Here is a 25,657-nt window from a genome sequence, read left to right on the forward strand (position 1 = left end):
CTTGTCTGCTTTCTTTTCCCCAAAGTCGTACAGCCCATGATTTGGCAACCCCATACAGGAGGATCCTGAGCTACCAGTCACATGAGAATGAAGACAAGAAAAGAAAAGGCCAGATGGCATCAAAAGATATGCCTTTCTAGGTCATTGGTGGTTAAGCTTGCAATCTGGTTAACAGCAGGGAGACTATAGAGTAAAGTGTAGAGAGCAGCACCATGGTAAGGGAAGAGTAATTTGCCATACATTTCTTCTTCTAGGAATTTGTTGGAGAAAAAAAACTTACACAACAAGGAGAATATGATTTAACTCTTTGCGATTTATATCCATTGCTCTTTGAAGGATGCCTTTGCCTAAGTGGCACATAGACACAAGTGGAAAGTGTATTTTATGAATCGTGTTCTGAAAAGTGTGGCTCCCACCTGATCAGCTATTGACTTTCAGCTGCCATTAACCCTTTGTTATTTTTACTCTCCAAATGCCTGTTTCATAAGTGTAAACACTGAAGGAAATTATACTTAGCTCCCACAAATAGACCTCTTTCCTTAGAAGAGCAAACATCACTTACTGCTCATCCTTCAAGCCAGTGTCTGTTTTGGAGAACTGTATTTGCAAAGCATGGAGAATGGCATCCCTGGCCTTTGTGAGATAAGTCTTCTCAGGGTGTTTTCTTAGTGTAAGCTGTATCTTAAGAGCAGATTTACAATTAAATAACTGAAGAAATGTTCAGGAGTGTCTAATAAAACAGATTTTTTTTTTAAAGGGGACTCTGCCTTTTCAGTTCATTTAAGCATTATTTAAGCCTTTACTCCTTTGGTCTTGGCTCCTGATTTATTACTTAATAAATTTTAAAGTAATTTATTGAAGGTCACCAGACAGTTCAACTTAGCTGATCTTCCTTATAGAATGGCAACTAAGTTGTTTTCTCTTGAATGAATGAAACAGATATTTTTAATCTTAGATTTAAATTTATTTTCCAACTATAAACCTAAGTCCTTTCATTCTCTTAATTACATGGAAAATACTTTCTTCTTCATAGAGAAGTTCAACGTCCTTCAAATCCAAAGTCAAGTTTCAGCCTCCTTTACAAGTCTGTCTCCTTCATTTGGAATGTCTCCACTTTTTCAGTGTGTTGCCCTTGATATCTATACAACTTACTTCAGAATGATACTAAACAAATAGTATGTTTCATGTTGTAGTCTGCTTATAAACTCTTAAAAGTTCACTTTATACTCTTCTCCCTCAGGCAGATACCTGGAACAATGCTGAGTTCACAAAAGTCATTTAATAAGTACACAAATAATGTTTAAAAGAGAGAAAAAAGACTGTAATGTTACGTGTAGGTTTCAATAAGTCTAACAAAACAGAAAATTGACCCACCCTTTTTATTCTTGATATGAAACTATAGTAAGGAGTCAGAAGTTTCTTAAACTAAAGTATAAGAAACAATTATATACCAGATTTCTGAAATTAGAAATTTGAACAAAATTGACAGAGCTGTTCTTGTAGCAAGGTACTATGTGCAAACATTACTAGTTGCTTTTGTTTGTTGCATTTAAAAAAAAAAATAAGGCTGAATCCAGAGCTGAACCTTTAATTAGCAGAGAACCACCAGTCTCTCTCTCCATCCTACAGTCTTATATGAGTGCACTTGTTTGGCATATGCCATAATAATCTAATGAAGAATATAAAGGCAGTTTTTACTTTGTATATGGTTTTTGTTTTTGATCTGCTCATCTAGAGCAGTCTGATCATGTGAAATTCTTCATTTTAAAGAGATTTGGGTAGCATAGTAGAGGAGCATAGTGACTTTAAAAATCATTAAATATCCTAAGGGGACTCCATTGATAAACCTTTAATTCAGAGAAAATAAAAACATGCCTTTATCCACATCAAGTATGTCAGCACAGCCTTGAGCCAAATATTAAACTTGAGATGATGAATGCAATAGATTTGGAATGGAAAGTCTTAAAAGATCTTTAACTGTAGCTAGACTAGTGGGCACTATAAGAATCTTGACAGTTCATCAGCCAAACCCCTGACTTCACTACCTTTAATCGTCCTTGCTTGTCAGTGACATAATTGGCTGCTTATTGCCTTCTTCCACCTTTTAACATTGCTAGCATTTGGGTATTTCACTTTTTATTTCTTGTGTATTAAGAAATAGAAAGAATGTTTTTTGACAGAGCTAGTAAACCCATTTTGGTCCTCTTTGAGAAGAAAATGAGGAGAGTGTGTTTTGTTCCCAGTGCAGCTAAATTAGTTGCTAAACATTTCATTTACAGCTCTCTCAACGAGTTAAGGGGAAATTATGAATACATTTGCGTATTTTTTCCCATATCTGTTAACTACTGAATTATGTTTTAAGAAGCACAGAACCAAAGATAAGAACAGATACTGTTTTAGGATGAAACTAGGTAGTCATTCTCATCATCACAATCATGGCTTCTTTTAGAGCACAGGGAGGAAGATAAATCCATGAGGCTTTCCTAGCATTCCCAGGAAACCTGACTTTTCCATAAGATAGATGGATTTGAGGATGCAGTGACTTCAATAAAGAATTATCATCTATTTTCTTGTATAGAAGAGTTAAGGAGTGAGAGAGAGGAAGAGAGAAAAATAAAAGCTAATGAGCTCTTCTTATACATGGATAGGAAACTGGGAACTATTTAAGTGAGAAATGGTTGAGGATCAGGAAGTTCATTTGGTTCAGCATAATACATAATGACAACACGTAACACACTGTAGGGTGGCTATAAATGCATAGAGGTAGGGTTGTATTTGTATAATTAAAAGATGAGAGAGGGGAAATGGAAACTTGTGTGCATTTTATACCTCTTGGGGGTACCCTATCTGAAAACCCCTATTCTAGTGCATGGTTTTAGGCATTCAAAATCAAGTACTTTTTGCTGTATTATTAGTATTCTACATTAATACAGTTGACAGTTTATGAGGCAGACTAAAAAATAAACTGTCTCTTGACAGATTACCATTGGGGATAGTATGAAGTGACTGGTGTCTTCAGACTACAATGGAAATGGGAGGGACTGAAATGCAGACACCTCTATACTTGCAGATACTTTGAAGAATTGTTTATAGGCTGAATAATCCCAAATTATTTTCTTAAAATAGGTTTTATGCTGTTTCCAGTAAAATATTCAGGTTGTGCTCATTTGACTTTTTTTTTTTTTTTTTTTTTTGGTCTCAGACGAGCTCATCTGCGCCTGTGTTTAGAACGCTTAAAAGTTCTGATTCCACTAGGACCAGACTGCACCAGGCACACAACCCTTGGTTTGCTCAATAAAGCCAAAGCACACATCAAGGTGAGAGTTTTTACTTTCAGATTTGCACATGATCCTCTGGGTCCTAGTTTAGTTATTACCAATGATTCCTGTTCATATACTTTAGCTGGCTCACCATGCCCTCCTTAATGACTGACCTTAAGAGAAATCTTTCTAAAAATTGATCACCTAATCTGTCTGAGTGGAGCAACATAACCTGATAAAACTAAATTGTTTTGACAGTGTGGCCATTTGAAGATCTGAGAATGCTAGAAAAATAACAGTTACTCTTGTGATATCTACAAGGAAGACCATTGTGCCCTCTGGTGGAGATGACTTCATTTGACTGTGTCCTTCAGTATTTTTCCATCAAATACCACACTGCAGAGGAAGTCTGTCCTTTATAGAGATTATAGACTTTTAAAATTCTGTCTTGTTTATATGCAGTCATACACAAATAAGACAGGACTCTTTTGATGTTTAAAAATATGAATTTATATGTTTTCATATATGCAGACACTTGTATATTCACTTGTTTTCTCAGCCAAAGAAGAAATCTTTTAAGATATCAGGTAGAAATAAGTTAATGTTTGTATTGTACTATCCACAATGTAAATATCATTTCATCATCCTAGAAACTTGAAGAAGCTGAAAGGAAAAGCCAGCACCAGCTTGAGAACTTGGAACGAGAACAGAGATTTTTAAAGCGGCGACTGGAACAGCTGCAGGGTCCTCAAGAAATGGAACGAATACGAATGGACAGCATTGGATCAACTATTTCTTCAGATCATTCTGATTCAGAGCGAGGTAGGCAGTGTGCCTTTTCTCTAATGAAATACTAAGCATCTCTGTATCTGAAGTTAGGGAGGCACACTGTATTTGCTTTCTTTTTAGCCAACACTGACATTTTTTGTATTCACAACATTGTATAGTCCTGCCTGTGTGAACTATGTAATTCTTATTCTGGGGAGGTGGGGATTATCTACCTACCTACCTAAAACTTTTCATTCTGAAATACTTTTAAAGTTTTCTGTAGAAAATTGTAGGGCCCTCACCTACCTTAACTCAGTTTTCCCTTATGTTAACATCTTATATAACCATAATAGAGTTATTAAAACCAGGAAATTAAACTGACATAATACTAGTAAGTAATCTGCAGACTTTACTCAAAATTTAGTAGTTTTTTCCACTGATATCCTTTGTCTGGTCTAGGATCCTATGCAGCGTTCCCTGTTGCATTAGCTATTCCTCAGTCTTTCTTTCATGACCATAACATTTTGGAGTATTTGCCAATCTTTTTATACAGTGTTCCTCAATTTGAGTTTGAAGTTTTAAAATTATTGCATTGGGGCAAGAAATACCACTTAAGTGATGTTGTGCCCTTCATTTTATTGTTTCAGAAAAAATACTGAATTATGTTTTATTACTGGTGATATTAATTTCTTAATGTATATTTTAAAGTACCACACCCTTCATTACTCTTTCTGCCTGTCCTCAAACATTTGTCTTTGGCAAATTATAGAAAAGAAGTCAGCCAAAAAAGAAACAGTCTGAACTTTATAGCTCAGGCCTTATACCATAATAGAAAACCCTGAGGTGAACCTTGATGATTTTGAGCCTTAAATTTGAGAAAACAGAATTAATGAGATCTTAAACATTCTAAAATATTATACAAGTGACACTAAGTTTTTAAGTCTTTTTTTTTGTTTTGCCCTTTTTAATGGAAATTTCCAAAATATTCAAAAATAGAGAAAATAGATTAACTCTCATGTACTCATCATTCAGTTATAATAGCTGTCAACATTCTGTCATTCTTGTTTCATCTAATTCAAATATGAAACACATATTTAGAGTTTGTCATAGAGGAATGGAAAATCCTATTTTTATTCTAGCCCTTATTGGATAAAACAATTTTTAACTTTTATTTTTAAACTGTGTATTGTTGTTATAACGTATTGGTGATAGTATATGTAGTACTTGACAAGGTCTATATAGACATCATATACGTGTTTAAGGGTTTGTTTGGGTTTTTGAAGTTAAATACCACCACCCAAAATGCCTTTCCTGTAATCCTATAGATCTCACTATAATTCAGAGACTTATTTTAAGCTTCAGGTCTTTATTTCAAGCTATATTTGGGGCTGAGAATGTAACTCAGTGGCAGACCACTTACCATGTACAAGACTGTGGGTTTCATCCCTAACAAACCGAAAAGATAAGGGAGGAGGTGGGAACTTCAAACTATATTTGGTGCAAGAAAATTAAAGACAAATCCCTCAAAAATCTACTTTATAACAAATGGCTTATTTTAATTACTAAATAGCAAAATATCTTCACTATGAACCTTTGAAGTCTGTAGAACTATCTGTAGAATGGTATCTCCAAAGGCTTGAATGAGTAGATTTTCTAGTTTGCTATTTTCTTTTCCTTCCAGTGTTGGAATCAGGCTTTGTGCATGCGAGGCAAGTGCTTTACCACTGAGCTATACCTTCAGCCCCTAGTCTGTTTTTAGGTTTGTGCTCCCCCTCTGCTAGTCAACCCTGATTAGTAAACAACACTGAGAATTAGTTTTTGGTTTAATGTAAGACAGATGTTGTTAAACCACTTGGGTTGGGATCTTTTAATATTAATTAATAATTCCCAGATTGGTGGGAGGTCCAGACGGACTGGCGTCAACAGGGTTTTAGTAAACTTGCTGCCCAAATTAAGACCACCATTGTATACCAGAGATTCCCCTGTACAGAAAGTATTTCTTTGATCTTCAGTTTCTCTGTTCTCCAGAGCTCACTGATAAAAAAACTGGTAGTATAACTTTTGTTTTATGCCACTTTTCCTCATGCCTTTTAATTTTTGAAGGTGCACATAGAGTAGATTATTAATGTTTTTCTTTTTTTTTTTCCCCCCTTTGGCAGAGGAGATTGAAGTGGATGTTGAAAGCACAGAGTTCTCCCATGGAGAAGTGGACAATATAAGTACCACCAGCATCAGTGACATTGATGACCACAGCAGCCTGCAGAGTATTGGGAGTGATGAGGGTTACTCCAGTGCCAGTGTGAAACTTTCGTTCACTTCCTAGAACCCAGCATGACATAACAGTGCAGGGCAAAATATTCACTGGGCCAATTCAGTACAATCTCTTAAATTGGGTTCATGATGCAGTCTCCTCTATAAAGCTAAACAAAACTATACTTGAACAAAGGGTCAGAAGACCTGTATTTAAGCAAATACTTAGCAAAAAGTGGGGTAGAGCCTCCCCAGCAGAACAAATATATTCAGAATATTCACATCGGAAAAAATCACAATTTCTAATGGCAATGGAAAACTTGTGTGAAATTATCTTGATTTGATCTAATTGATTTCAGAGAGGACACTGGAGATTCCATCCTCTTTTTCTCGTTTGCTCATACTACATTGAGTAGACACATTTAAAAATGGGATTATGAACCCTTCCTGAGCTTTATGGCCCTAGGGGAAAAAAAAATCAAACCTATAGTAAAGAAAAGATAATCAGGCATTAATCTTCGATAGCTAAGGAGCTATTAAAACTCAGCCTGGGACAGTTTATCATGAAGCCTGTGGATGATCAATTCTTTAAAACAAAAATGAAACAAACCCAAACTCATTTCATGCTCTACAAAAGGAGAGACTCCCATGAAGCCTTTTGAAAGGGATCATCATGCAGCTCAGCTTTCTGTTGGATTCCATGCTAAACAAGCTAACCTTATCCTGCATTGTTAGCACTAGGGCACCCAACTGCCATCTCGCCAGCCCGCGGCCTAAGGGCTGCATGGGGGCAGTCCATGCATGACAGCCTCTATCACACAAGGCCTATGAGTATGGATTGGGGAGCCAAAAGGAAAAAGCTCCATGTGCCTGTGTCTGCATGGGTCAGAAGAGTTGTGCACGCAGATTAGCAGGCCAAGGTCTGAGCCACGGCAGCATTTTTATTTGAGATTTTGATAACTGTTTATATGTGTTGAAAACCAAAATGACATCTTTTTAAGGCTTGTCCATAAGTAAACATAGATGTCTTTTATAGTGGAAAAACACATGGGAAAAATCATCTATTTTGATGCAGCATTTGATAATGATAAAACACCTCACACCTCACTCTTTATAGTGCACAAAATGAATGAGGTCTGGGCTAGGTAGAAAAAAGGTCAATGCTGTTTTTGTTTTCTTTTAGAATCATTACCTTTTACCAGCTTTTAACCATCTGATATCCATAGTAGACACACTATCATAGTTAACATAGTTAAGTTCAGCACTTGTCTCATTTTAATGTAAAGATTTGCTTCCATTTTCTACAAGCAGTCTTCTTCACAATCCCCCTGTGCAGGTGCTATTGTTGCTCTTATAAATGTTTCCAGAAATGTTATTTTCTTCGAAGTGAAATTTCTAGCCTGCACTTTGATGTCATGTGTTCCCTTTGTCTTTCAAACTGCAAGGTTTTCCTTTGGTCCTCTCTTACCCTGGGAAGCCTTCCTGGAGACCTTACCCCCAGCTGTTTGGACTTTGTATACTTTAAATAATTTAACTATCCTTAATTACTTAAAAAAAAAAAAAAAAGCTTTATGATTTTCATAACTTATTGCTGATTTTAATGGGTTGTTAATTTCAGTCCTGTAGTTTTATTTTATGTTTAGATAGGGCTGGGCAAGGAAAAAGAAAATAAAGACAACCATATTTAGCAGTGCAGTTGAGTTGTGTGTTAATGTTAGACTATTCTTTTGTGAGTAGCACTTAAACAGCATTCACAACTTTTATATGGAGTGTACCATCTTGGTCATACATAAGACCTCAGCATATATATGTATAATCTCACTTGTTCTTGTGCTCTCCCTGTGCCTCCTTCAAAAAAATCTTCCTTGATTGTGCTGTGTTTGAGTGGAAGAAATTCTTTGAAATAGATGTGTGTTTGAAAACTGCATGCCTTTAAAACCCAGTACTAGGACTTGCTACATTTCAGGTGCTGGGAATTAATGAAAAACATGACAAAACAGATTCATTTCTGTGGCCCAAGTAAACTGTTTCTAGTTTCGTTTATAATTATTCCTGGCTAGGTCAAGATGTTGCTCTATATATTTGCTTACTTTTGACTTTCCCAAGTGAGAGTTTAAGATTGTACTAAAATTACCATGGAAAGTAAATGGAAGCCAATGACTTTTGTTATTCCCATGGCATTCACTGGCATCTTTGGCATAGGGCTGGAATTTGGGACAACATTCAGGCAAACTTGAGGGGCTGCCATTTTGTTGTATGTGTACAGGATAATGGGCTGTACAAACCTATAGTACATATTTCATTTGCCCCTAAACTCTTCTTTCCCTGGTTGGTTTTCCTTTTGTGGGGGTGGAGGATATGGATAGATTGTATGAGTAAGAAGTATTAATTTTTTAAAAGACAAATGAAGACACAAAAGTTAACACAAGAAACAGAAACTGAATAATGAATACCAGAATTATTTTCTAACAAACACCCTTCTCCGTGAAGGCAAAAATATGGATAGTCATGTGACAGTAGTCACAACTGTCTCCCAAATGTTTACATTGGTACTATGTCAGAAGTCCAGAATTAATAACAATTTGAAATTTAATCACTCTTCTGTTCTAAAATTTAAACATCTGTTTTTACATAACCTAACTGCAGGTACCTAGTAACTGCTTCAAGTAGGTCACACAAACATTTGTCATCCTCATCTGATTTTGAAACATTTTAGAGAATCCCTTTGACTATAGCATTATGCAAACTGAAGTCTCCATGTTCCCATTTGATGCCTTAACCCTCATTTATCTTATTTAGGATCTTTTAGTAAAATGCTTGTTGAGTGACCCTTAATATTACCAAAGGATTCTAATGAAGTCATTGACTCAGACTAGCATAGATATGAAAATACAGAAAAAATGCTTTTTCTAGTCCCCATGACAATGTCTATATGGCAATACCTGTTTTTAGAATAATGAAGGGGTTTTAAAAGGCAATGAGAATTGTTGAGGCCGAGCTCCTTAACTCTAAGGCCATACTGCCTCCTGGTTCCTGTCTCCTAAAGAAACTGTTTAGCCTTTTAGGAATTTTGAGAAGCTTTTTTCCTTCGCTTGACTAAACAGCTGCTTTTCCCCTGTTTTTTATTATCCTTCCACCTAAATATTCTTAACCCAAATCAAAGTCAGATTCCAACACACCTACCAAATGTAGCATAATGGGGGAAAAGCAAGGGTTTTAATTACATTTAATCCCATTATAACATTTAGTAGACACTGAGCAAGTTATTCATTCTCTTCATGGAGCCTGTTGCCTTCCTGAAAAGTTGCTATAAATACTATCTTCATCTTGAAAAATAAGGATTTCGCTGATACATGCAACTTATCACCCTACTCCTAAAATCCATGTGAATAGTACCTCCATCCATAAGAGGTATATATACTTCTCTACTTTTTCTGATGAATGCAATCTTCTAATTTCCTTAATACTGAATTTTAGCTCAGGTGTGGTGGCACATGGCTATAATCCCAGTGACTCAGAAGCCTGAGGCAGTAAGATTGCCAAATTCAAGGCCAGCCTTAGCAATGGAGACCCTGTCTGAGAGGCTATAGCTTAATAGTGAGACACCCCCGGGGTCAATCCCAAGTACCCCCAAAAATTGTGGTGCTGGGGATTGAACCCAAGGCCTCATGCATACTAGGAATATACTCTTATCACTGAGCTACACTTCCATCCCTGAAAATAACTTGCTCAGTGTCTACTATTAACACAATTCCATGGTAGTAGTACTTTTCTTTTGAGATAGTGTTTCACCATGTTGCCCAAGCTGGTCTGGATCTTGTGAGCTCAAGTGATCCTCCTGCCTCAGACTCCCAAATAGCTGGAACTACAGGCATTTATTGCTGGCTTGACTTTTGATCATCTTATTTCTTAAATAAAGGCTTTATAAGATTAACGTGTTATCAATTTTTAGTGATTATCTGGTCTTTATGGACTAACATCATACTGCATACTATAAACCTCTGTGAAAATGAGTGTCCTAGTTAATATTTAGTGCTGACCTTGCCAAGTAAAATCAGTAGCTATCTTCTTGGCCCATGGTCCAGATAGTAGGAAACTGCTTTTCTTGTGGACTATGTCAGATTCTTTGATACAGTGTATTTGAAAAAGATGTACTGGATGAGGATTCTACTCTTGGTTGTTTTATATTTCCTCCAAGTCATGATTGTGAAAATGACTCAAATGAAATGCACTTAAAATACTCCCAATTAATCTACTGTAATTTTGGAAATGTTTCTAGTCCCTCAATTCTTTTGCTCCCTGCCATGGGTAATGCTTAAAAAGTTTTTCTTGGTAGGGCAATAATTGGGATATTTATTTTAGATGTTCACACCAGGGCAAAGAATAGCATTGCAAAAATATAACAAAAGCCAAGTACTTCTAAAATGTGTATTAAAAGAATATAAATTTAAGAGGTCAGTTGTTTCTAAATTAGTAACGCATCACACTTTCTGAAAGCTAGGTCAACTAACCTGACAGCACTTTTGGAGGAAAAAAAAAAAACACTCCAGGCAAAAGAACCAAAGGGATACTTACTCTACCTTCCTGCTACTTCTGAGCAATGAACAACTGGACAATTACCATCTATTAAAGACTAGCCTAGCTGTAGATCTCAGGCTTCAACTCTAGTTTCTCAGGATATGGAATCAAGTTTTCTCCAAGCCTGAATTCTTTCTTGGGTCACAAATTCACTGCATCTTGCTAAAGTAAGTACAGGGCTTGAAAGGGAAAAAACAAAAGCACATCAGTTTCACCAAGAAAGGGAAATCAAAGAGCAAATTAATAACCATGATTTGGGGGGCCCAACTTGAAAAAGTAGCTCTTCAAACTTTTCCTTCTCCTAAGAATGGCTCCTTTAGCTTTGCTTTAAAAAAAAAGACTAACTGGGGAAACAAATTACAATTTTAAAAATCTCTGTGACTTGAGTGGTTTCATGAAATCAACTAATGAAGTGTAAAAGAAGTAAATGTCTAGGTTTTACTGCCTGGGAACTGAATGATAAATTGAGTATCCAAAATTTGAGATTTTCTTAGCTAGTTAAGCTGTCAATCACTACAAACCCACTGTTAATTCTCAGATCTGTTTTATCCCACTGAAGGCCACAAAAGAACCACCTTTACACATAAATTGAAAAGTCAGGGGGAAAAAACTGAAAAAAACTATACAGATGTAATTCTATCTTATGTCATCTTTTCTACTCACTCTAACCTAATCCAAAACATTCTTAAGCTGTCCCATCTCTTTTAATACCGGTTTCTGAACCTCTTAAGAACTTATCTATACAGATAGATATGCTTTAAAAAAAAAAAATCATACAGGATGACAGGGATTCAATTATTGGGGGTTTTTTTGGTTGTTGTTTAAAACTACAGAATTACCTGTTATTTTGCCTGCTATGCTCTTCCTCTCCACTGCAGTAAAAATTCTGTTTAACTTGGAACTCAAAAATCCTAGATATAAAGAACGTTTATATTTACTGTCGAATTAATAAACTGCTATTTATACTGACTTTCATAGTATAATACAAATACTTAATACAATTCAGCAGATATTTATTGAATCTTCTAAAGATTTTAACAAACACAAAACCTTGCTGGCTTAAATAGATATTCTTCTTTTGTATTTCAGTTATTATCCAATTTAGCTAAAAGCTTTAAATATATTTTTGGCTAAATTTACAAATGTTATTTTTCATCGTATAAATTGTAACTATAAAATTATAATCTACAGACACACAATCACAAAAAAATCAAATTTTCCTCTGTCCCCTGATGTTTTCCCTTGCTATTTATAAATGAGATATACTCAGCATTAAAACTACATCATATAAAAACAGACATACCACCTTTCACTATGACAAAAACAAGTTTAAAAAAAATGGAAGTTTTAGAATAATCAATGTATTTTGCGTTGGATGCCTAGTTTTCAAAACTAGACTAAAAAAAACTGCCACTAAATGGAATTTTTCTTCAAGAATCAAACTTCTCTTACATTTAACCTAAAAACATGGTTCTCAGCAAAGGAAACACATCAGAATCCTCTATGGTGTTTGTCAAACCATATACCTTGGCCTGGAAATGTTTAGGATAGGAACCAGACCCCAAGATTTCCTCTTTAAGAATTAAGGGTGACTTTTATTATAAATTTCTCCCTTTCCCACTAAGAAACATGCCTTCATATGAAGAATTTTAAACCTTTACTAAGATTTATTTTATATGTTTCTTGGCAATTTGGTAACATTTCAGTAATAAGTTAAAATTGTGGGTCTGGGGACCAGAAATCATAAGCAAGTGGGTATTATTATCCATTGCAATGTGAACAACTGTTGTTCAAGTTAAGGAAAAAAAGATCAGATATTCACCATTGCCACTTTACAGTAAATGGCAGATTCTTCTATAATGCTTACCATATGCCAGACACTGTAGCTCTTTACATATATTAACTCAATTCTTAAAACCTAGGGAAACTGGTATTATTAAATCCATTCTATGGAGAAAAATGAGGCAGAGGAGTTATACACAGTAGCTAATAAATAGGGAGTCGGGAATCCTTGCTCTTCCAATATGCCCTATTGACCTTTCTACATGTTAATAGCATTAGTTATACAATTATTAAAATTAATTTGGGTTATTAACTTTTGGAGTGTTCAGATCATTCATTTCTTGAAATGGTAACTGAAGTGAAATGTCACAAACTTGAGAAGATATATGCAGGCATTCCTACTCAGGAGTCATAACTCGGTATTTTTACATTTCAGAGCTTCAAGTCTCCTTTCTTGACAGGAGAAATTCTACATTTAAATTTATAACAAAGCTCTATAAGGATAAGATTCCTATTCAGTTTTAGAATACACAGAGCTTACGTTTTCATTTGTAAAATACTATTGCTATCATGCTTCTCATTAAGTATTTTCTCAACTTCAGCATCGAACTGTGGCAGGTATTATCTCCCCATAAGTTCTTTCAGTTTAGTCCAGAGACACCAACATCTTCCTTCCTGACACTAGGATTTTCCAAAGGGCCATATCCAGGTCTTTGACACAAGAGGTCCTGATCTTATTCTGTATGGCTCCTATTTTCTAAACAAATACTTGTTATGATATGGTTACTTTTATTCCTTTTCTCTATCCTATTGCAAAGCCTTCCAGGAAAATTCATATGCACAAAGGAAGGTCTTTAGGGTTAAAGGAGGAATAAGTCTCAGTTCCAACAGTATTGTCTGTACAAACACCAAGTGAACTACTATCCCAACAAACATAACAAGATAATCTCAATAAAAAACATAACTGGGGTCACATAATTACAACAAATTTCTTGCCAGTGCATTTTCATTCAAATAATTATCTTGTTATCTTTTAAGGCTACTACTGGTTATTTAGTTATGCTTTTAAGATGTTTTTACAATGGGAAAATCATGCAGCTACTGAATCTCAATCTTAAGATTGAATAATCTCTAATAAAAATTTTAAAAGATGTTTTGTTACAATGGTAAAAGATGAATAATAGTATACTTCAAAATTTTTTATTTCTAAGTTTTCAGGTTTAAGTAGCCTTTTCTCTATGCCTGTTTTGGGGTCTGGAGGAAGGAAAAGAATGCTACTTCTTACCGCCATCCTAAAAGTCTCAATTTACTAATGAAATTAAAATTTGTGAAATAAAAACTTCAATTTTTCCCCTTGTGCAAAAATTTGTGAATACCCCATACATAGCACAAGCCAATAAAATAAAACTAGGCAATCCTTAGTATCCAACTCTTAATGTCTAATGGAAGGAATACTTAGGATTTACTGAAACCTTTATCCCATAATCAAAATTCTTTTTAGTGGCAATTCTGTGTGCAAGTTTGAGGCATGTTAAAGCTAAAGACTTCATCTTCTTGTTAACACATCCTGGAGATTTTAAAAACACTTTATTTAATAAAAGTTAAACATACAAAACTGAAATTAACACACATTCTAAAAATCATCTCCCATTAATAGGAAGACCCTTTTCTATGCATGTATTTGGCTTTAACTCAACTCAGGATAACTGATGTCACACCAACAAATGCTGGCAACTTGATCTAGTTAATAAAAATTAAAAACTCAGCTACATGAACATAATATACAGGGAAATTATGGTCAGATTAATGCACAAGAAATACAAGAAATTTTAATGATGAAACATTCAGTACTCTTGTTCATTAATTTAGCCTTGGTTTTTTACAAAAATAGTATCTACACTGTATACAGGGCTATACATCAGCTTTTTGTTTTCCCATATAAACATTACACATCCAAAAATGGTACCACTAACCATATGTGAAAAACTGACAAAGGAAAAAGCAAACATACAAAACCACAAAACACCAAACAAAAAACACCTTAGAAAGGTAGCTCATCCTAACATGGTTTCTTACATAAAACTAACTCAGTGAATAAAAGTAAAATCTAGATCAATTTTGAAGAGATGGCGTACAGGCTTAGAAAACAAGTTATTGAAGGAAAAAAACCTCAAACAAACTTTACCATTTACAAATTAACCCATATTTTGGCTTGTCTGGTTAAGAGCTCAGTTTTAAAGTTGAAGACAAAGGGGGAAAACCCCAAAAAGATCTCCTTAGCAAGTTGGTGTTTTGTCTTGATGTTCCAAATGAATTGCTAGAATATGTGTCAAGTTCAAAGTGTTTGAAAATTAAAATTATGACTTACAAAAAGTTTACACCATCAAGTGGGGGGCCTGATATTAGGAAGATCAACAATTCATTTTAAGTGCTGATTTAAGCAGCATCTATCTAGAAAAGTTGCCTTATTCAACAAACTCTGAGGGAACTGTGGTAGTATAAATGAAAAGTTAAATGAATAGCAGTTATCAAATGCAATTTCTTCAAGTTTCATTCTATTGAAGTCAAACAATGACAACAATGATATCTTCCTTACTCATCTAACAAATAATTTACCTTTAGAAAAATATAAGGATAAAAAGGTAAATGTAAAGCCCTGCAGAGATGAAATCCAACAGTTTTTCTGATTATTGAGGCATCAAATGCCTGACATTGTATTTAGAGGTATCTTGATACTGTGTCATAGGTTTATCAGCAATTCCACAAGTTCCTACTCCAACTTTGCCAGTAACACTCTCAGGTGAAGCAAAAATACTCCTCTTTACCTAAGGGAAAGAACAGAAACCATTTCTGATTAGTTTTGGGAAAAAAGTAAATTTTAAACTTTAGTATTAAAACAGTCTAGCTTCAATATTTTAAAAAAGAAAAGCTCATTGCTTTTGTTTGCTAGTGTCAAAATTCACTAAACGGAAGCCATTTATTCTAACTTATAACATGAGGAAATTATCACTACACACTACAAACACTCATAACACTTGGACATTTACCTGTCTCCAGATTATAGTTTGCAGTCTCAAATCTAACCCTAATTTACAATATGAGTCTTCAGTTCTAGCATAACTACAACTCTGACTATATTGAAGTTTACAGCAGTGTCTATTGGATATCTAAATTATGAAATCCCTTGCCCTTTGTTAAGTCATAAAATGAACATCTTTATGAAAAGGAAGTACTATTTTCCAGAAATCATGTCTACCAATGGAGGTGACTAAACAAAAAACAAAGATGTGTACAATAGCCAGGTTATCCTGACTGTGAACTTCCATGGATGTTATGAGTATCTTTTACCTAACACTCAGAAAGTTAACCAACGGAACTTAAAAGCTTTTTTTAAATAAGATCTAACAGCAATGCACATAAAGACATGTTATAAAGCAGAGTTCGGCACACTGTCCCTAAATGGTATGTAAAGCAGCAAATAATTTTTCAAATTTGTCATTCCTAACATAAACTCTCATGAATAATGTTTTTATTGTAGAGACAGTGGCTAATAAGAGACATTTTTCAAAAAGCAAAATTGAGGAATGGCAATGATTTTGATTATAATAGTTTCAAAAATCTATGTACCTCCTTTTTCATTTTAAACATTTTAGTGACAATTGCATTTTTCAGATTTGCAAAGTGTGATGAATAGATTTACCAACCTGGCCTTTTTTGTTTTTAGAATAGGCTCTGTTGTTGAATTGTTGCCATTTCACCTTCTGGTCCTCTCTTTCCTGTTCAAGTTCTTTTATTCTCTGTGCTTTTTTCAAAGCTTTCTTCTTTTTGTATTCACGCTGCTGGGCAATCATTTCCTTTCTGTGTGGTAAAAACAGCTAAATGTCAACTATTAAGATTTAAAAGATGACCTCCTTGTGAACCTTAGACGCACACACACACACACACACAAAAAAAATCCAATAAACTTACACATACTTCTCTCCATGAATAAAAGCACTGAATCATTAAAATCAATGCCAATCACCTGGCACTAGTATACAAATTGTTTTTTTTTTTTTTTAAAAAGTATCCTTAAAAGCTTTCATATGTAATCTCTCACAAATATAAATCAAATATTTCAGCTAAGCCTTTTAAAAAAGTATTTTTTACTGGTGCAATATCATTATATATAATAGTGGTATTCATTATGCTGTATTCATACATGCACTTAACTATATATTTGACCTTTTTTGGGGGGTACTGGGGATTAATCCAGGGGATATTTAACCACTGAGCCAAATTCCAAGCCCCTTTTTATTTTTTGAAGCAGGGTCTTGCTAAGTTGGTAATGCTGGCCTCAAACTTTCCTCCTACCTTAGCTTCCAACTTGCCAGGATTATACGCGTGTACCACAAGCCTGGCACTTTTTATTTCACTTTTATATAGCTTCTATCAGTTGTGTTTTAGAAACATGTTAAATTTCAAATAATTAGCTGCCTACAAATCAATTCCCAAATAGACATAGAAGTATAATGCAGAGCATTTGAAAAAGTGTATGAATGGACTGAATACAGATAAAACTATTTCACCCAGAAGAATGCAGCAGCACAAGGGAAATCATAGTTTTTTTTTTTAATTGTAGGTGGACACCTTTATTTTTTAAAATTTATTTCTATGTGGTGCTGAAGATTGAACCCAGTGCCTCATGTGTGCTAGGCAAGTGCTCTACCACTGAGCTACAACCCCACCCTCACAGCTAACAATTGTTAAAAAAAAACAAAAAGCAAAAACATGGCGGCGGGGTTGGGGGGGTGGTGTGTGTCAAAAATCCTACATAGGATTCTAAATAGGATTAGAGCTTAAAACTATCAATAATATGCACTCAGTTAAAACCAACCAAATGAAGGATGAAGAAAAAAATCTTTTAAGAGAGGCAATAAAATCTAGATCCCCATACTATATAATTGCCACCATGAAGCCAAGTATGGCTTTGTATACAGAAGCCAAAAAACTAAAATCAGAGATTACACACAGTTTTACAATCTGATTTTTCTTACTGGGGATGTTTATGTGTTATTTTAACAAGTGACAGAATTTTTCCAAATATACTTACGTTGTAACTTAAAAATTTGAAAACCCCACCTTCTAGTCCCAAGTTTTTACCACAGGTATCTTTCTGTTACCTCTACTTCAGGGCAGTTTCCTTAAGAAAACTGCCCTGATAACTGCAGTGCTAGTACTTTATCTTTGTTCCCTTTGTAAGTGTGTTCTATCCCTTCCTAATATCTTCACTTTATTATTAAAGTGCTTCTTTGATTAAGTGTTCTCTTTGGATATAAACTCAGTATACTCAGAGGAAGCCTAAGTTGGTCTTCATTGTGATACAGCCTCAGCTCCTGGCTTATAAAAAATATAGTAGGAAGATGTCCTCAGTACAGTACGGTATCCTCCTAATATGGAATGCCCAAGAGGGAACCAATATGTCATCACTTAGTCATACACATAACAGACCATGCTGAGCCTGTGTCACTCCTAAATCTTTAGAACAATAATAGTATTCTAACTTCCTCACCCCAATTTAGGCTACATATAGCTTCCATTTGCAGATTACCTCAAGTACCCAAATGGGGAACATCTAAAATGCCAAAGTTACTTACTTTGACATGGGTTTATTCCCACTGTCCTCCTTTGCCTTCCTTCCTTCTTCTACAGGCTTCAGGTTCAACAGTGGAGTCACTTCAGCATTGCCGTAACCAGCAAAGGTAATTGCAGCGGTGCCATTTTCTTCATCTATCTCCTCGATCTCCGCTTCGTAACACCTGTAAAGATATCATGGCTGTAAGCAGGTGAGTAAAGATTTAGTACTCAGCCTACAAGACTTATACTGCAGAGATTCAATTATTATATGTGATTAAAATGAAACTTCTGAAGTTAAATGGCCCTTCTGACAAAAATAATTCAAGAGTGGTTGGAGTTACACATCTGGTATTAAAAAAGAAGCCCTAATCAAAATATTGCCAAGAAAGTTTCTTAAACATATATCTATTCAATATGCTTTAGTTCAACTCTCTGAGAAAAAAATAAATTCTTATAGGAGTGATTTCAGTGTATGCACTTCACAGAAATCTGAGGTAATCTACCATTTGCTCAGTTTTCAACTTAAGGAGGAAATAATTTAGATTATTTCGGAAAACAACTATTTATTTTTCTCTCCTCTGGGATGTAAACCATTCTTCTCCCTCAAACTTAATCTAAAGCTAAACCTAAACTTCATTAATGGCAACCACCCAAAAACTGGCTCTGTAAATCACATTGCCTATATGGAAAGATTAAAATAGGGTAGTTCAAACTGAATAAAAAATCTTACCATTGTATTTTATTATTGCATGTTACAGTTAGAGGGCTTTTTTTTTTTTCTACACTTACTGTCCATCTTCACTCCAGATTGCCATACACTTGTCTCCGACTTTCCATGAATGAGTGGGCTGAGCAGAAGCAAAACTATCTGAACTTGCAAGAGTTTCTGATGGTTGAGTTGACAGGAGGTCTTTGGTTAGTTCTATAACTTCCTAAAAAAAGATGACAAAATCATAACATTAACATATTATCAATTACTTTCTTAGTTTTCGATAATAAATGCTATTTGGTTTGAGAGCTGATATAGTTTATAACACTAAGAAATATTGAGATTTACTCCATGTTGAAACTGAGATAATATTTTACATAAGTAGTGAAGCTGTGATTTGAGCCTAACAATCTTCATCTTAATCATAAATACTAATAAAAATAAAATAGACTTGAGCTTATGCCATGCATTATTTCAAAGTGCTTATTAGTAAATAAATCTCTCTAAAGATGAGAAATACAGTATGAGGGATTGAATTAGATTTGAGGTCCCTTTTACTTCTATCATCATGTATACTTCATGCAACTGTTCTGTCTTCTAGGTATTACTTAGCAGTTTTATTACCTGTCTAGTCAATACCCCCCCATTCCCAAAACACTTGAAGCAGCCTTATTTGTGAACAAAAATATTCCTACTTCCACATATTTCTACTAAAACACTGTAGGCATATGTAAAAGAAACCAGTAGTCTTCCTATTCATTTATTATAAATCTCACGTCAACTGAGTAATAAGCACACATCAAGTTAATTTAAATATACCTTGATATTTATTAATCACACCAGCACAGCTTAATTTAAAAGGAAAAAAAAAAAAAAAAAAACCTAACATAGGCAGGCAATGCCTCTGTGTGGCTAATAATTTTCTAATTCAGGCTCACATTTATTGGTTTCCTTCAAAGGTATGTTAGGGATGGTTCCAAAACATGAGAAATAGTACAAATTTATAGATTCTGCGGTCTACTGAATTTTTACTCTAACGAAAATCCAAGGTCTGTACCATTTTATCTGATTTGTTTTAACATACTGCATACCTATTCCTCCACATTGTTTTATTTAAAATATTCTGTGTGTTTGGGGGAGAAAAACTGGCAAAATTAACTCTACTTAGTTTCTTCTGGTACACTCTTTGAGTTTTTGAAATAGTAATTCTGGTTCAGTAGCCAAGACAGTTAAATATTAGCTCTTTCCTAAAGTTTTTTAAACTTACTGGCTACTTTTGAAAAACTAATATTTGGGTCTAAAAAAAAAAAAAAAAGAAAGAAATAGTAAGCCTTTGGAGAAAGGCTGATTTTGTGGATTAAAGAACTAGAAGAGTCAGACTTAAGTTGTAGATTTAGTACAGTAGCACCTCTAAGTTTTATTAGCTGCCAATAGTTATTTGAACACTTTTTTTTTCCTTTTGCATAGTCCCTAAAGATAGGACATGACGTTTTTTGGTGGTACTGGAGGTCTTGTGCATACTAAGTAAGTACTCTACCATTGAGCTATAGCACGCACCAGTCCTCAAATACCTTTCTCCCCACCTACTTGTAGATGGACACAATATCTTTATTTTATTTATTTTTATGTGATGCTGAGGATCAAACCCAGCGCTTCACACATGCCAGGCAAGTGCTCTGCCACTGAGCCATAACCCCAGCCTCTTGAATACTTTTTAATTAGACAGTCCTTTGCAAATAAAGCAAAGAAGTGCCACATAAAGTAGTACACAGAAGAGAGTAAATTACCCAGTCTTGTTTTTAGTTAACCCCTTTTAAAGCCAAGGATATAATCCAATAAACCTGACTCAAGAGCCTATAATACTTCTATCATTAAATACTTCCACATCCTCCTATGGATGGTTTAACCATTGAAGCTCAAACACAAATTTTTCATTTGTACATCTCATAGTTAAAACTCTATTATCTTTTCAGACAGAACATTTTCCCACTATACTCATAAGAAAAGATATTTTTAAATAAAATGGTCCTAAAAAGCTGTGCATGTTCAGAGCTTTGCTCTGAAATGACCCCTTTTCAAAAAAAACAAAATCCAGAGCATTTACCCCTAATGTCCTGTAACTGACTTTGCCATGGTTTTATATATACTTCCCAACAAACTATGAAGAGCTTTCTAATTTTTTGTTTTCTTCACATGTGCATATGGACGAAAGTATCAGAAAACTATTTCACGTATGAGGGGGTTCTTGAAGGTACATACCATTAATTACTTTTCCTCCCCCAAGTTTTGAAACTGCTCCTTCAATGACAGATGGGCAGCAGTTACAGTAATCGGCAATTCCAGGAAGCATCAGGTGTTGTGATCTACATATCAGCAGGTCAAAGGGGGTGCACTCAAGCACTCTGCTTACTGAAGGAAGGCGTTTCGGGGATGCAGAGAGCCACTGTAATATATGAGACAAGTGACTTGACCCCTGCCTCCTTTAGAACCAGTTTATTCAGCAAAACAGCCTAATAAATTGACTATTTTTGTGATTATCATACACTGCCTGGGGAGCTAATCAGCTGGCTAGCCCGAATTTTAATATACCTATTTTATCTTTTAAGTGAAAAGAAAGGCTGATAGAACTTCAGTAGATTAATTTGCTGCCTGCTGAATAACTACTATGAAAGACAATAAAAGAGATAAATATGGAAACCTTATTGGAAAAATATGTCACTGAAAAAAGTTCAGAAAGAATGTTTTATCATAAATCAAAGGGCAAATAAATTAAGAATCAGGATATGATTCCATAAGAACACAAGAAATTAAAAACATATGATGATCCAAAAACATGAAAATGATAAAGCCAGAGACTTAATAATCAATCTGAACAAGCTTTTCATTAAAGGTGATAAGCAGTATTGAATACTAATGGCACAAGATACATTGCAGAAAGCAGAAAAGGGGGAAAAAAAACATTGCAGAACAGAAGCTATAACTATAGTCTCAAAGAAGACAACAACTACTAGGTGGAAACATATATCCACACACCATTCAGAATTTTATCTAAATATTAAAAGATGCTTTCCATCTTTGAGTAGTTTCAGTTCAAAACAGGCTTCTATCTAATAATCAAAATCAAATTTTTTACTCATCATGAGAATAAAAAAAGTAACTCATCAAGACTGGTTAGTTAAAACATTCTGATTTATCACTATCTGAAGGATTAGCACTTAAACTTCTAAATCTGTGCCATTCCATATGTAGTCATTTAATTGAGTAAAATTAAAAATTCAGCCCCTCAATTACCCTAGCTGTATTTCAAATATTTAATAGCCATACGTGTCCAGTGGCTATGGTACTGAATATCAAACACAGAATATTTCCACAATCACAGAAAGGTCTACTGGACAGTGCTGTTCTAAATAGTTACACAATATTTTTATTGTCTTTTTGTTTTTGAGAAAGGACCTTTCAATGTTTCTCAGAATGCCCTCAAACTACTGGGCTCAAGTGATTCTCCTGCTTCAGCTTTCTGAGTAGATCAAACTACAGGCCTATAGCACCACCAGGTCAGCATAGAAAAGATATATTTTATAGAAAAACAATTCCCAAGTCATTAACCGAACCCTAGATAAGTTTTTTATGTACTCACTACAATGTCTACTATAGTGGTTTCTCCCTACAGTATCTACTGCTATAAACTGTGTCATATTAAGACAGTTGTGCCCAGAGCCTAAAAGATAATTTACTCTAGAAATATTAAAAAGACCTGATAATAATCCTGTTTTAAACTCCACTCCCAATTCCCCTTCCACCAGTTCCACATCTCTCCTCCCATTGCCCAGGAAGCAAGGTACAATACAACATTGCACACAATGTTTTCTTTTCTTCAAAGAAAAAAGGACTGCTTTTAAGTTGGTAAAGTAGACTGAGCATCTCTTTGAGGCAAGGAAAAAAAAAAAAAAACAAACAATACTTGAAGTCGAAAAGAGGTCGGTTTGCTTTTGTTATATCTGCAATGCATACTCACAGAACACGTGAGTAATTCACTGAATGGACAGGAGCAAACCACCAGGTTATTTTTACATAAGGGCCTTGAAGTAGGCCCTACAATCCACAGGCCTGGCTTCTATGAAGGATTCTGTTTGAACTGAAATTATTCCAGATATTTTCTATGTTTTTTAAAACAACATACACTTGCAAGTTTATCCTAAATCTAGAACTGAATTTGAAAATATTCATTCATTTTATGCCTGGATAACCTCTTTCAGAATCTAAAACCTAGACCCCAATTCAGAAAAGTTTCACTCATTTTCAGTTATAAAATCCCTAAAATTTAAGATTTAGTGGGTAACAGGATGATAAAGGGACAGATTAATTAGACAGGATATAGAACCAGTACAGAGATCATCTAATCAAAACCCCCTGAAAACTTTAAAAAATCAGGTTCAGAATTTTAAGGAAGTTCTTAAGATGAAAAGTTATAATACTAGTATTTACAAATTACATATGGTACTTTTCTTAACCTGGTGTCCTGAGAAACAACAAGTATTTACTATCATGTTTTTATGTTTATCTTGAAACCCACTGCAGGTTTAAAAATGTTATACTTACTGAACTATCCCATAATAAATTAAGATCTCAACTTGACAAAGGTCAAAACTACACTATAAAATCTAGTCTTAAGTTCAAACACCTAACTAACATTAATACCAAAAACATGTATCTCTTTGGGATATCTTAATGATGTGTTTTTAATATAAGGTGTAACCCACTAGCAATGAAATAAAAAGTTATTAAATGTTTCACTCTCAATATTATATCACTAAAAAAGTTTTAATCTGATTATATTTTCTTTTTTTTTAAATCTTAAGTTACCTTTTGAACTCAATTTCTTTGCCAAAACTTGAAAAATAAAAGCAAATTCCTTTGTAAAGTTTCTTCTGTTGAAAGTCTGACACTTTCAAAATCAACTAATTTTTAAGAAATCCTATGAGCACACAAGATTTACCTAATTAAAAACAATGTTTATTCTTTTTGATGCATATAAATTGAGGAAGTAACCATATTTCTCTACAAGCCTCAGTGCCTACACATATGTGTACACACATAGGAGGGGAACCTGCTCCAAGGGTGTTTTGAGTACCTATGGATTCTAAAAAAAATAGATCAATTGAAAGCCATAGAAATTTTTTCCAAGCAATGTTAACTACAATTGTTCACTCGTACTTACTTGTAAATCTTTCTTCAATTTTAGCAAATCTTCATTTTCTCCATTTCCAGATAATGCAGCTTCTACTTGCTGGAGTTGAGCTTTGTAGCTTGCCAGCTGTTTTGCTAGATCCTCTGACATCTGGGGAAAATAAAGAGGTTAAGACCATGAAAACTAAGTCAAATATCAAAGCACAAAAAATATTTCCTTAACCTGCCTGAATCAACCAGGCAGAAAGAATGTTTTATCATAAACTACTCCTGCAGCTTATATTTATCACCATTATTTTTACTTTTACTTTAGACTTGAGCTAAATCACAAACTTCAAGGTAACATATTCTGAAGAATACAGAACATGTCAGTTCAATTCCATTTAAAAAGGTTGAAAAAGCATGGGATAAGAAAAACTTCTTTAATTTTCTTAACTCTTATTATAGGAAAGCACTGTGATCAGCTCAATAATTAAGGTTATTATCATATCTTTAAGCATGAAAGAATACATCCACGGCGAAATAAAACTGATTCCAAGTTATCTACACAAATAACTCTCTTTACTTGAACAAATCAATTAAGCATGTATGTAGAAGTTCTTCTCCAGAATAAAAATCTTTCACTCAGTCAACTTAAATTTGCAGTTGTCGATTCATTTTCTTAAGTAGCAACACAAATACTCCGCTGGGCTGAGGATGTAGCTCAGCGCTAGAGCATGCACAAGGCCCTAGGTTCGATCCCCAGCGCCTCAAAACAAAAACAAAAATACTCTCGCATGTAGGCATTCCCAGAAACGCTGCCATTTGCCAAACGTAGCTCGCATATTCTCCAGCAAACAAGATATGAATGAACCCTTCCTTGATGATTTGTAAGCAATCGTATGGGGCTTTCTTAAATTCTCGTCCAGAGAAAGCCTGGAATCTGGAAAGACCCTAAAGGGTTAAAGCAAGCCAGGCAGCTCTTGTGCCAGTCACCCAACACCTTTAAGCCCGCCACAACTTTGTCGATTGTTTCAGGCCTGGAAACCTAAACATCGGCTGTCCGAGGCTTTGCAGAACCGCGCGGCCGCCCCAGTCTGGCCGTGTTCGCCCTTTCGCACAGAGACCCCAACGCAGGCCGGGGCCGCTCACGATCAACTCTGGGTGGGAGAGGAGCTGGGGCTCCTACCCGACAGCCCACGCCCAGACCTCTCCTGTGAGGCTGGCTCCTCGGTCTCGGGCCTCTGCTCTAACTCTGGGGAGACCAAGGCCCGGCGAGGCCTGACGCTCCCTCACAGGATTTGTTACCTTGTGTGGGGTTGGGGATGGGGCGGCGGGAAGGGGTCGGGGAAATGAGCCCGGTGGCGGCGGTGGCGGCAGAGGCAGTAGCAGTAGGAAAAAAATCTTCGCGACGACAACAGGGCAACCCGGTCTCTAAAGGAAGAACTCCGTCGGTGGCGAGGGGGAGGGGAAGGAAAACCGGGCGCTGGAAGGAGGAAAAGACAAGGCAAACGAAGTCTCGCGAGAT

General features: G+C 35.2%; 2 protein-coding genes across 6 annotated transcripts in view; one reads left to right on the forward strand and one right to left on the reverse strand.

Annotated features, from left to right (window-relative positions):
* Mxi1 (MAX interactor 1, dimerization protein) overlaps window positions 1-7,973 on the forward strand; it is a 70,107-nt gene extending 62,134 nt beyond the window's left edge. For both annotated transcript variants that reach the window (XM_048807315.1, XM_015494780.2), the window contains exons 4-6: window positions 3,203-3,317; window positions 3,911-4,082; window positions 6,188-7,973. In XM_048807315.1, the coding sequence (XP_048663272.1) occupies window positions 3,203-3,317; window positions 3,911-4,082; window positions 6,188-6,351 (451 nt within the window). In that variant the 3' untranslated portion in view covers window positions 6,352-7,973. The remainder of the gene's footprint in view (window positions 1-3,202; window positions 3,318-3,910; window positions 4,083-6,187) is intronic.
* Window positions 7,974-8,717: 744 nt separating this feature from the next.
* Window positions 8,718-25,644, reverse strand: Smndc1 (survival motor neuron domain containing 1). 4 transcript variants are annotated; one of them, XR_007349178.1, is made up of 8 exons: window positions 25,438-25,644; window positions 24,182-24,301; window positions 19,044-19,186; window positions 18,275-18,436; window positions 16,343-16,496; window positions 15,255-15,463; window positions 11,696-11,767; window positions 8,718-11,035 (listed from the first exon to the last, which is right to left on the reverse strand). XR_007349178.1 is itself a non-coding variant. In XM_015494781.2 (6 exons), exons 2-6 carry the CDS (start codon window positions 24,299-24,301, stop codon window positions 15,326-15,328), a joined length of 717 nt encoding a protein of 238 aa, XP_015350267.1. In that variant the 5' UTR covers window positions 25,438-25,644; the 3' UTR covers window positions 14,207-15,325. The 4 variants fall into 4 exon arrangements, 2 of the variants coding, with proteins under 2 accessions (XP_015350267.1, XP_015350268.1); XR_007349177.1 differs by having other exon boundaries at window positions 8,718-11,767; XM_015494781.2 differs by lacking the exons at window positions 8,718-11,035; window positions 11,696-11,767 and having other exon boundaries at window positions 14,207-15,463.
* Window positions 25,645-25,657: the final 13 nt, after the last annotated feature.

Source organism: Marmota marmota, unplaced genomic scaffold (genome assembly GCF_001458135.2).
Source record: "Marmota marmota marmota unplaced genomic scaffold, marMar, whole genome shotgun sequence".
NCBI lineage: Eukaryota > Metazoa > Chordata > Mammalia > Rodentia > Sciuridae > Marmota > Marmota marmota.